The 12,558-nt window shown below is 38.4% G+C and overlaps 1 protein-coding gene across 11 annotated transcripts in view; it reads right to left on the bottom strand.

The window, feature by feature from the left end:
• Positions 1-12,558, bottom strand: part of ENPP2 (ectonucleotide pyrophosphatase/phosphodiesterase 2) — a 99,070-nt gene that overhangs the window by 38,131 nt on the left and 48,381 nt on the right. For all 11 annotated transcript variants that reach the window (XM_019715356.2, XM_019715275.2, XM_019715585.2 and 8 more), the window contains exons 9-11: positions 7,728-7,783; positions 2,797-2,862; positions 2,025-2,097 (exon numbers count right to left, since the gene is read on the bottom strand). In XM_019715356.2, coding sequence (XP_019570915.1) covers positions 2,025-2,097; positions 2,797-2,862; positions 7,728-7,783 — 195 coding nt within the window. The remainder of the gene's footprint in view (positions 1-2,024; positions 2,098-2,796; positions 2,863-7,727; positions 7,784-12,558) is intronic.

Genomic DNA, 12,558 nt, shown 5'->3' with positions numbered 1-12,558 from the left:
TAAATGTCTAACCACTATGCTGTAGAGCTGGAACTAATATAATATTGAATATCAACTGTAATAGTTTATTTCTTGATTAAAACACACAAATACTTTCAACTAATTATAACTGAACTACACCTGTTAGAAATGCAGACATGCTCATTGATAAAGAACATTTAATGCCGAGCCATATAACTTTTAAGGAAATGAGGATTGTAAGAACTGTACCTCATCTGTATTGTAAAAAGCCAACTTTGATATAAAGAAAATGCTCTGTATGATGTGAATAGTTATTAACTGACGACTCTGCTTATCTCCTGGATGGAAGATGGTTTAAATGGTTCCCTGGGAAGAACTCTGGGCTGGGAGTAAGAAGTTCGGAGGTCCTATCTGTAAGTTCATTAACCAGAGAAGCAATTCGAACAGCCCCTACCTCTTTAGTTATCAGCCTCCTGCTTTTTTTAAAAAAATGGTTATACTACGTTGCCCTAAAAATCCTTATTTTGTCTATGCCATGGGGCTTATTAGGGGGATATTAATACCCATGCAAAGTTGAACCTTTGAGTAGAGCACATGGAACTGCTTAGAGATTTTTTTTTTCCTTTTTCTTTTTTTTTTAACATTTTAATAATGTGGTTCCTTTTGTTCACTTTAATCTCAAAGAAAGTCATCCTAAAGATAAAACAGCCACGCTTGCTCTGGCAAGAATAAGATTTGTGTTTCATGCATGCAGATGTTTATCTCATTTTATCATTTGTGTTCCATAATCATGCAACACTGGTTAAACATCAAAGGGAGAGGAAAAAGAGCATCAGACTTATATGACTTCAATGATTTAAGGCAAACTAAGAATGGTTTTAAATAGCCATTAGTTTCCAGTGCTTACAAAAATCACCACTGGATTAATGTTAAAGCATTCAGACAAAAATCCTTATGGCTCCTTGGTGTTTACTGCCTTTGTTTAAGCATGCTGCATTGCACTCAAAAATACTTCAACCAAGTATTATCTGTATAATACTTATCTGTATTTCCTACTCCTCCTGATGCGGAATACAATGACTAAATTATAGCCAACAGTGTTGTCATGGCCTGTTAGAGAATTGGAGGCAATTTCCATCAACAAAGAGTTTTTCAAATTATTTCTAATCCAGAATCAAGTTTTATTATGTTGCTGTAGATCTCCCCACCCTAATAAGAGTGGTAGAAAATATGTAAAATATTAAGAGGTTTAGATTTACAAATTCCATAGTATTTTAAAATCACACCGAAATGCTGGGAAGATTTCTATCTCTAAATGAAAGAGGGACGTAATAAAACATTACCATCCCTTTCCTGTCCTGAATTTGAAGTTTCACTGGATACTACCTTACAAACAGATTGTCTTCTACAAGATTCCTTAGGGTTTGATAAAGGGTGTCACGCTGCTCTGCTAAACAGATCATTCAACACTGTATTTCTCTCAGTTCAGAATTCATTTCACTTTTGGGGGGTGAGGGCTATGTTCATACTCTTGATTGTGGTGATGGTTTCACAGGTATGTACCTATGTCAAAATTTATCAAATAAAAAAGTGTTCATTGCTATAACATGCCCCGTTAACTGTATCTGCTAAGGCTATTAGCGCTACTTAGCTGACCTACTCTGTCATAATCATCTTAAGGGAGCTGAAAGTCAGTTCAATGTTTTGTATTGCAGGTTTCATCTCCAGATTCCTTTCCATTCCTATCCCAGGGATGGCAAATGCCAACGCTGCCAGATCCTTCACTTTTTGACTGCTGCCTGCAGGGCTAGACTGTACCCTCCCATGGACACCAACTTTAGGGTAAGTATGAGTATCAAATCAGTTGGAAATGAAATTCCTGTAAGAGAAACAAGTATGTTGAAGATTTATAAAAACATTTTTAGTCTTACAATTCTTTTACTCTGTATAAACCTTGCAGATACGTACACCCCAAGAGATTTTGTACACTTCATGAAATAAGGTCAGTAGATCAGGTAGCCCAGGGGCACAGGTTCTCCTCAGGTGGAGGATATGCTACTAACCTCAGGGCCAAAAGGGCCATATTTGTGTCCAGAGAAATCAGGTTGCTCGGAATAGAAGGCATAGACCGAAGGCCTACAAGAAAATTGGCAGGTTCAAAATCTCCCCCAAACCACACATAACAAATACCAGTATCCCTCCACATTAAAAAAAAAAAAAAAAAAAAAAATCTTCTCAAATCAAGGTAATTAATCTACCAACCACTATAGTCTTACCATGGAAAAAATCTTCTTATTTTTGTTTTGGTTGTTTCTTTCTATTGCATCCACCCCCCACCTCCTACACACAGACACCCCCACTGTGGCAACTGCCTGGTACCATCTTCAGGAATCAAAAGTCACAAAGACAAATCTGAACACATTCAGTCAGGTCTTTGACCCTCAAAATAATAGAGCACAGGGACCATTCACCCGGGCTATGCAATCTGCTGCCTGAGAGACAAACTCCATTAAAGTGAAAAATCAGTCTTAATGTTTCCCCATCCTTGGGATGCTGTTGGTTCATTTATCACAGCCAGGAACTCCCTTAAACTCTGCTGTTGTGGCCAGAATTAACAGCTGTAGTAATCCACGGAATTAAATGGTCCTCAATCACATATGTCCATTATATCCTTCTTAGGGAAGTAACGCTTAAGGCTAAGAACCACACAACTTAATAATACTGAACCTTGGTTATACTTCTATTTCACAGTGTATCTAGGTTTTCACCCAATTGTAAGCTAAGATGAAAATATACTGAAAAAAGAAAGAAAGTCAGGGAGAGGGAAACAAATACCTTTCATTGTCTGGCAGGGTCAGCCACTGCAGTATTGTCAATATTCTCCGCTCGTGAGGGATGACCCTGGAGGGTAATAACAAGCAAAGCATGATGGGAGGTTGCCTTTCCACAAACTCCAGTCTCATGAGCACTTGCTCTTACACCAGGCCAAATGCTCTCTATTTACCACCATCTGTTTTCACTTCATATAAGGGCCTCTTGAATCAGTGTTTAAACTTCCATTTCCATTTGCAACATATTATATTGCTCAACCTCTGCCACAGAGGATAAGACTGGAAACTCTGATTCACAGTCAAATGAGGAAAAGACCCCAGGCTCACAGTCATTGCCATTTACTGGGTAAAGCTGTTAGCTATGGCCACAGAGGGACCAGGATTTACAACCCCAATCTGCCTCTTGCAGGTGTTGTGACCTCTCTTGACCTTTAAGCCTCTTTCACCTCTCTCAGCCTCAGTTTACTCGTCAGTAAAAGAAGGCTAACACTGCACACTGAACTTCTTGGTTGCAGGGATGAAATGAGACAAAACAGGCTAAGGGGATGTATAGTGCTAGCACACGGTAAACGCTAAAAAAATAAAACATCGTATTTTTATTAATGATCAGAATTAGTTGTCATGCTGTCTCAAGCTAAATGTCTTTAGAAACATGATTTAATCCGAAACTTACATTCCTCCTTTATAAATAAGGGGTTTAGAAAGGTATTCTTGAAATTCTCTTCCAGCTCTATAAAAATCTATCAGGAATGGGTACATATAATTATGCGACTGACAAAAAGGGTATAATCTTCATCCACAATGACTTTTGTGTTTAAGTCTCATTCTTCCGTTGAAAATATAATTACCCTAAATCTGGTATTCACTTTAAGAGCGCTCGGCTAACCCGATAGCACTGTATCCTGGGCTGAGTTACGTTAAGATGCTCCAAAGCTGAGTGATGTCTTTATTCATAGAGCAATTCGCTTAATTCTTTCCTAACAAGGAGCACAACAGGCTTTTCTGCTCCCCCACCCAAGACTAGGCATTACAGCATGTTTATGATGAATTCCATCTAAAGCCCAAGTTTACTTGTGGTTAGTAAAAATTATTGTGGCCAAGAGTGAACCCTAGTAAAAACTATGGCATCTGCGCAATAATAATGTGTCCGTGTAGGCTCATCAACTGTAACAAATGTCCCACTCTGGTGGGGATATTGATCATGGGGGAGGCGGTGCATGTGTGGGGGCTGGGGTATATGGGAAATCTGTAACTACCGCTCAGTTTTGCTGTGAACCTAAAACTGCTCTAAAAAATAACCTCTACTAAAAATGTATCATGGACTATTGGGTGAGCCGTTTAAAGAGCCACTCTTGGTGGACATGAGCAAGCGGGAACAAAGAGAAAGACAAATTTTCAGAGCCAAGGTAGAAGGCTAGAGGTGGCAAGAGCTCTAATGAAGCGGCCTCCTCTCATCCCCACCCCCACCCACACCAGCCTTTAGACAGATCGTGGATTTGTTATTCTTCTGGCTCGCTCTCTGGATAAAACTATCCTACCAGCCCAGAAAATCACATTTACCACAAAATGAGTCCTAATTTAAATAAATTCCAATGCTATTGAATACATGTGACCCCGTTTATTATATCCTATAATTGAATAAGAAATAGGCATAGCAAAGACAGGTTAATCACTTAAGGTATTTAATTCTTCAGCCTCAGAAATCTCCTGTATCTGAACAAAATAATTACATATTTTGAATTCTTTCCTAATTTAAAAAAAAAAAGTGAATACTGTGGCCTTTTCATTTTCTGTTACTTCACTACCTACCATCTGCTTTATTTTATGTAATTGGTGTTAAGTCACAAAAATGGACTCCAATGAACTCACTTGATACTAATGGAAAAATGCAAGCTATTACACCCCTGAATGCTCACTCTTTAAATGTCTTCATTGGATGGGGTGCTTGACCAGTGTGGGGGGATGGGGCAGGGCAGGGAATAACAGCTCTGAGGCCAGAGTGTCTGGGTTTGAATCTTGACTGCAAATGTGTTGATGATGAGACTTCGGCAAGTTACCTAACCTTTCTGTGCCTCTGCAAAATGATGATGATAATAGTACCTATCCCATAAGGTTGTTGTAAGGATTAAAAAAGATAATACATGCAAAGCACTTAGAATAGTGCCTGGCCCAGAGAAAGAGTTCAGAAAAATGTTAGCTTTTATCACTAGATACTGGATTCACAGGTCCAATGAGATGGTGCAATCACTCATGAAGTATTTGTTAAAAGCCTATTATGTTCAAAGCATTTGTGTGAATATAAATAAAGAGCCAAGATACTCCTACCAAAACGACTTTCATGGACGAGTCCACACCATTCTGTGTGTGGAACGATGAACAGGGGATTATCATTTTCTGGACAGGGGTCTGAGAGAGAGAGAGAGAGAGAGAGAGAGAGAGAGAGAGAGAGAGAGAGAGTGTGTGTGTGTGTGTGTGTGTGTGTGTGTGTGTGAAGATTTCAAGATGTGAATTCATCCTAAGTGTCCCCTTGGGCACAACATTTTACCTCTCTAAGGCTTGGTGTTCCGATCTCAAAAATGAGGTATTGGACAAAGTGGTCCCTATACTTCCTAGGAGTTCTAGATTATCTTTATAAAACAACCTCAGACCAAAAAGACATGGATGGCCCTTACCCATCAGTGTCTGAAATACAATTTCAAGTCAGCAGAAACAAATCTGACAAAGGAAGAACGTATGTTCAAACAGATGGGAAATGGGGTTCACACTGCTGCCTTTACCATCACTGATCGATACAGAATTTGTCACGAGACCTAGTACATTAGACGTGGTCAGAAAAAAAAGGAAAAAAAGGAGGAATGGAAAAAGAAGAAATAGATGAGGTATTTAGTGATAAAGGAGAACAAATAAGCTTAGGACATATATAGACATTGTCTCCTCAATGTTCAAAGAGATAGTGTGACTAAGAAAACAAATACCATTTATTAGTTGTTCTCGATGTACTAAGTATCACGTTAAGCACTTCAAAATAAGTTCACTCATTCTATCTTAACAACACCCTATGATGAAGATATTACCATTTCCATTCACAGATGAGGCCATCAATTTATTGAGAGATTAAATCATTTGTCCAAGGTCAGCAATCCATTAAGTGGCAGAATTGTGATTAAAATCAATCTAAACACTCATATATAAAGGGAATTACTGCCCTTGGACATGAACTGACATAAAAGAACGTAATGGAGCATCAGCTAAGGATGATTTTGGAAGGAAATGCTATCACTTAAAAAGCAAGAATAATTCTTGGTTGCAGAATTATCAACATAGTACAGAACTATGGTAACAAGATAGCCTTCTAAGTCTATGGTTTGAATTTGGTTTTAAATTTAAAATTTTTCAGAATGTACTATGTGTAGATTTCCTTCATATATATTCCATTAGATAACCAGAAGTCTGACCTTTTCTTTCTTTTCTTTTTTTTTTTAAGTTATAAAAAGCTATTTTTAAAAGTAAGGAAAAATAAAATGAACCCAAGTCACTTCCAAGATATAGAGATACAAGAATAATAGTCTGAAAAGCAAAGCAAACTATAGATCTCTTTGGAGCACACAAAAGCCACCTTCTTATAAGTGGTTTGAAATGAGTGGAGAAAATTGCCGTTCAGAACCAGAACACTGGGCCTTTTCAATGAAACTTTGCAGCAGTTTCGGGGGGTAAGGGTGGGGACTAAGTATTAATTATGTTGTTGGCGCCTCTCCATTTTGCAAGGAGGCAGGTTGTGGAGCAGAAGAAATCACTTCTATAAGCATCTATGAGGGTCAAGGGTTAAAAAAAATGTAACGCATAAGATTAAATTGGTAAATCGACACGCCATTTACGTGAAACCATGTCGTGTCTAACATACCCAAACTTAGTTCTCAATTCAGAAAATCTCTTGAAAAAAAGGGGGGCATGGGGGTGGTGGAAGACTTTTAAAGGGATACTCTGTCTTAACTTTAAATCACCAAACCCAATTTCAACTTAGCCCTTCAAATCTGAAAAAGCTACTTTCATTCCTGAATGTGGAGAATATAGACAGAACCATTCTGGATTAATTTAAACCTGTGATTGCTGTCAGCACACTACTATTACAGAATTGTCAGATTTTTGTTACAGAATACGAAGAAAACATGGAAACAGCTTTAGGTGGTTTAAAAAAAAAAAAATGGAAAGAACATCTCAGTGGGAACAAAATCCCCATGAAAGTTGAAACAGATTCCTTTTCTTACTAAAGAGCCTTAAAAATAATGAACATGTTGACACTTTCATTAGGTAAGTCTCTTCTGTTTTATGAACACTAACTACTACATCACCTCTATGGGGAAGTGGTCCCATGTTTCTAACTAGGAAAATCCTGGAATTCAGCGGAAGAAAATAGGATAAAAACAGAGGCTTCTCCTTGTCTCTTGTCTGGAATAGCCAATCTCTAGACTGCTATATCAGCCGCCTGAGACCACACTAGACTTTTAAAGTTGTAAACCCAAATAAATATAGCATGTTATCATATCTTTATAGAAAATGATAATGCAAACCACACAATAAATAGTCTAAGAGAAATATATATTCCCTGGGTGGTGAGTTACCCAAAACTTATAAACAGGCACAGAAAAACCTAAAGAATGAAAAGGAGAAGAAGAGAAAAATCTTCCTTACATTCTGTTAAGAAAAGATGGGGGAAAAGAGAGATAGAAGAGGAAGAAAGGGTAGGAAGAGGAGGAGGGAGGAAGGACGGAGAGAGGACCTCGAAAAAAATAACTGGAGGATTATTTTGAATCATAAAATATTCAGAAGTTCGAGTACTTTTACATACAACTGAAATTAAACAAAATTGAATTAGTGTTTCATAAATTGAATCATAACTGTAATTTTACAAACTTTGACAAAAGAAAAGGAACTTACACAGACCAGAAGAATGTCCCAGCTTTCACCCCTTGCTTTGTGGCCGTAATCCATAGCTAATGAGGAAAATATAAGAGGCTTATAACATGTTCTGGGTTTGGGTCAAAGAAGAAAAAGGTTTTAAAATATATTACATCAGATATCTTTTGCTTTAACCACAACACACCATAAATTTCCCATTATTTGCAACCACTTCTTTTTTTTTTTTTCACATCTGGAAATCAGAATCATTATTTCCATAAATGTTATTTGATACGGTCTCTGCAAAGGCGTTCAAAGGCTCTGCTATGATTCTAGTGGCATTTTTCAAACTTTTATTTCATCCCAAAAGTCTCTTCTGTACCTATGTTGTCTGATGATTGTTTTGAACATCACACTCATACGACAGCATTCGGTTCATCAAAGGACACAGGAGTTCGCCATATGTTTCCTTTAGTATTGAAAACCCATAGAGGAGAACCCCAATTTGGCACACAGATGCCAGGATATGGGAACCCAGCTTTGTCTTGCTTTGTTTTAAACTAGGTGAATGAAAAGGGGAAAAAAGGGCTATTTTGCATTCTGGATTTTTCCCTAGTATCGTTTCCTTAGCCTTGAATAAATGGAATTTTAGGAAGACATTCCTGGAATAAGTTAAGGGAACCAAGTATTTCATTCAGACTTTTTAAAGATTCTTTCCAACTCATGCTATTGGGAGATAGAAGATACGGTGGTTAAGAACCTGAACTCAGCACCCAGGTCGCTGGATGTTTAAGCCTTGCTTCTGTCATTTACCGGCCACGTGGTCCTCCAGCAAGTTACTTAAGCTCTCTGTGCTGCAGTTTCCTTAAAAGTATAGATAATATTACCTAGCACATAGGATTATTCTAAGCTTTAGGGAGTTAATACATTTAAAGTCCTTAAAGCAGTGTCTTAGCATTTGGTAAACACTTGATCAAGTTTAATCTTAATTATTATGCAATAATGGAAATAAATGCTGGGGGTGCCAAAAAAAAAAATCTATACACATGACTTGTATTCATCTTTTGCTATCGGTATATTTGAGTATTACCATTTTAATACAGCTTTTTCTTTTCTTAAAATGTGTAGACATTTTTTTGGCATCCTCTGTATAATCTAGTTATCCTAGGAACATTAAAAACAGCTTAGCATGGCCAGTGTCCCGTGGAACAGAAGCCTGTGAGAAGAAACCCACTCACTTTAGGAGGAAAACAGAAAGGAGAAGTGTGGCTTGTTTGTTATAAAAACCCAAGCAAGAATGGCCTAGGATTGCAGGCACTCCCTTTTCTGGTTTCACTGCATCCAGACTTTTGAGAGTATCTTACAGACTCCAATGAAAGCCTGTATTATTTTTTTATTATTATTAAAGGGGGACTGAGGAGGTGTGGGGGCATTGAAGAGCTTGGCCATGGTTTCAGAAAGACCTGAGACACCTGGCCTGGTAGAGCTCTGCAAATATTCCCAGCTCCTTGTGGAGGCTGGGGTGGGGTGGGGGGCTGAAAATTCCCAGTCCCCAAAATCACAGCTGCTGCAGCTGGCACGTAAGGGATGGGGCAGGAGAACATACGCTCTTTCGCACCCTCTCAGATCTGTGGAGTCTGAGCTACTAGTGGGTATCATCAGCATGGGAGGGGTGGGGTCCTCATCCCTTTCGGATGGATCGGAGATCTAAGGATCTCAGATTGTTCCAAGTACCCTGCCAGGGTTTGGTCCAGAGTATCTTTCCACTTTCTGTACAAACACCGGCATGCCCAGGTGACCCCACCCCAACCAGGATTCAAATGTGTCTTGGGGTTTCATGCATTCTTATTCCCGCACCTCCACTAGCAAGAAGATTCATTCAGACTAAGAGCAGGACAGCCCACAGGTGCCTCAAAACCACACCAGATCCTGGAGTAACCAGTTTCTTATGTTCAGTAATCTAGCTCCATATTTATTTTAATTTCAGGGAAACAAGCTTAGTGTATTCATATCCAAAACAACTTCCTAAAAAAAATTGAGTTCCTTGATATTTCCAAGAAAGTTGTCCTACACAATATTTGGCAGATATGAAATGTAAGATCAACCTGGGGTTTTCTAATGGAAATTTATTTTTTATTTTTTATTGCAACTTTGTCAGATGATGACCCTGCACTTTCAAAAGTTGTGCTGGGGAAGACATGCTGATGTTGGCATTATCTGGGCAACAGGAAGCCCTATAAATAACTTTTAGCTCAGTAACACTCAAGGAAAAGGGTCACCAGAAGCGGTCTTTGCAGGGGTGTCAGGGGAGAGCATGAGAGAAGATGACAGAAGTGGGTGTGCTAAAACTATCACGATGACATCAGGATCATTTGTTCTTTGTATTTTTCTGTTCTTCACAAAAACTTTAGGGACAATTCACATTTTTGTCATCAGGGGAAAAAAAATCACCCAATTGTATAAAGCAATGGGAACTACAAAGACAATTTAAAGGTTCAAAATTTTTATTTCTTCCCCAAAAAATAATTCTTCTTTTATTTCTTCTCACAAAAAAAAAAAAAAAGAAAGAAAAATTCTCTCTGTTTGTTGGTAAAAATCATGTTGACCATATTATCAAAAAGAAAATTGGGAGCCAGGTCAGAAAAGTGAACCAATAAGAGAGAAATTTAAAAACACATTGAAAAATCTCAAATGAAAGACCCTAACGTTAAGGAAGTTGATCTGTCAAGTTTAGCAAATGGTATCAGATTAAAGCATAAAGTTCTTAAGTTAAATCAGATCATAAGCAGCTGTAAAAGTCCCTTTACACAGGTCATATGTATATATTTCAGAACTCAGAAGTTAAATCTAGTAATTACACAGAAAGGAAAAAAAAAAGACATTAAATCATTGGTCCAAAAGAAGAAAAATGAAAAGGAGCTTCTGGGGCTATAAAAAGAGAGAGAAAAACTAATTCCCAGTTCCTTGTTAATTCAGAGAAATGGAATTATGATTTCTCTGATTTTGAATGTAATATAAATTTCCTTAGAGATTGGTAAAACAACACAGCTGAAAAAAACAAAACAACAACAACAAAACCACTGAGCTGAGAAGACACTCGGGTTAGCCTTTCTGCCTTTATTCCCAAAATTTCTTCCATTTCCCCAATTTATCTAGACGCAGATTTCAACATTTGTGTCCTAGATGCTACATTTTAAGAAGGGCACAAATGGGAATATTATTGTACCTTCCTGATATGTTATCAGGAATAATAATAATAATAATAATAATAATAATAATAATAAGTTTTCCCACTGGAACTAGAAGGATCTAAATGTGACATACAACACTTTCGCCAATTAAGTATGCAGCTGTGGGAGAAGGGAAGGTTTGAAAAATAAGCAAAACACATTTTTCAAAAACATGAGTTATTAGTGTAGTCCTGCTAGCAGTTCTTTGTGGGGAGATTATTCCTTTGCATTCAAAGGCACAGAGCTAGGATAAATTGAACTCTGGGAGACCAGAGGGATGGGTGGGGCCCCAGTATCAGCAGGACTAAATCATTGAGATTCAGGAGCCAAAACAAAGGATGTGAGGCTGGCAGATGCAGCAGCAGAAGAGACTGTGGACCAGTGTGGCTCTTTCCAGGTGGTCTGGGCCAAAGAAGGTAAGTGAGGAAGTACAGGAAGGAAGACAGGCAAACAGGCAGAAGAGATCAACCCCAAACACAGTAGTGGGATGCCTAAAGGTGTCAGGCTGTGGGTTAGGTCCTGAGAATAAGGAGATGAATAAACCCAGTCTTTACCCCCATGGGGACCACAGTCTAAAGCAGACATGCATGTAATTTCAAAAGGATATGGTCAAATTTATGACAGAAATAATATGAAAACCCAAAGGAGGGTCCCTGAGCTTAGGCCGGGCTGGGGATGCTTAGTGAAGGCTACCTGGGGACAGATATTTCAACTGAAAGCTGAAAGAAAAATAAAAGTCTAGCAGCAAAGGGGCCAGCTGAGCACAGTCCATCCTAAGTCTGTTCAGATATAGTCAAAAGAGAAAAAACAATAGATGCATAGCAGGATATGGAAAAGAAACAACAGAATAAGGAACTGGTCAAACTCCTGAAAAGCACGCAAAGCCTCTCACTAGCAGGATAACAAACTAGGCAAAAAGAGGTAAGGGAATGACTTGCACTTTTCACCAAGCCTATCCCGTTGGCCTGGAAGCTCCCTGCTATTCTAATGTCCTTCTTCTCTTTGCTGTGTCTTCCCTGAACACGCCCCCTTTCTTGCATTTTTGTAATTCAGTAGATGACCCCAGGACACATCGCATCACAATCCTGGCAGAAAATGACAGTAGGCCTCGCAACTGACAAGTGATGAGAAGGCATCAGGCCCTCTTAGAAATGCCTTACTCCAGAAATTATGGTTTTAGAGGATTTGCATCGTGGTGACGCGTGGTCCTGTCCCTCAAATCTCCACGGGTAATGGGTCCCCTGGAGTCGCATGCATCCACCGTGCTGAGTCCAGATTTAAACTGAGCAGGGAATTTCCCTACTGAGATATCTTAGACTGAAGAGATTGCAGGGTTATAGCAGAGAGATTTTCTAAAGAAACACACCCACTTATAAAACCCTATTACAAGTATGGAACCTATCTCTGTAATAAGAAAAAAGTAAATAAGACTTTAAAACAACAACAACAAAGGGATCTCATTAAAAGACATATGAGAAATGTAGGGTCATACAGTGAATGATAACTTTTAATAAGCACACTCTGAAGATCAACAAATTAAAAGCAGACTGGACTTCACTGAAGTGGCTACATCAGGGTTTAAAAAAAAAAAGATGAAATTAAATTATACAAATTATTTTTGGAAGCCTGAGGGTGAGATT

The sequence above is a fragment of the Rhinolophus sinicus genome, linkage group LG12, assembly GCF_036562045.2.
Source record: "Rhinolophus sinicus isolate RSC01 linkage group LG12, ASM3656204v1, whole genome shotgun sequence".
Classification (NCBI taxonomy): Eukaryota; Metazoa; Chordata; class Mammalia; order Chiroptera; family Rhinolophidae; genus Rhinolophus; species Rhinolophus sinicus.
The sequence above is the reverse complement of the archived record's forward strand: the minus strand, read 5'-3'. Positions and strand labels throughout refer to the sequence as shown.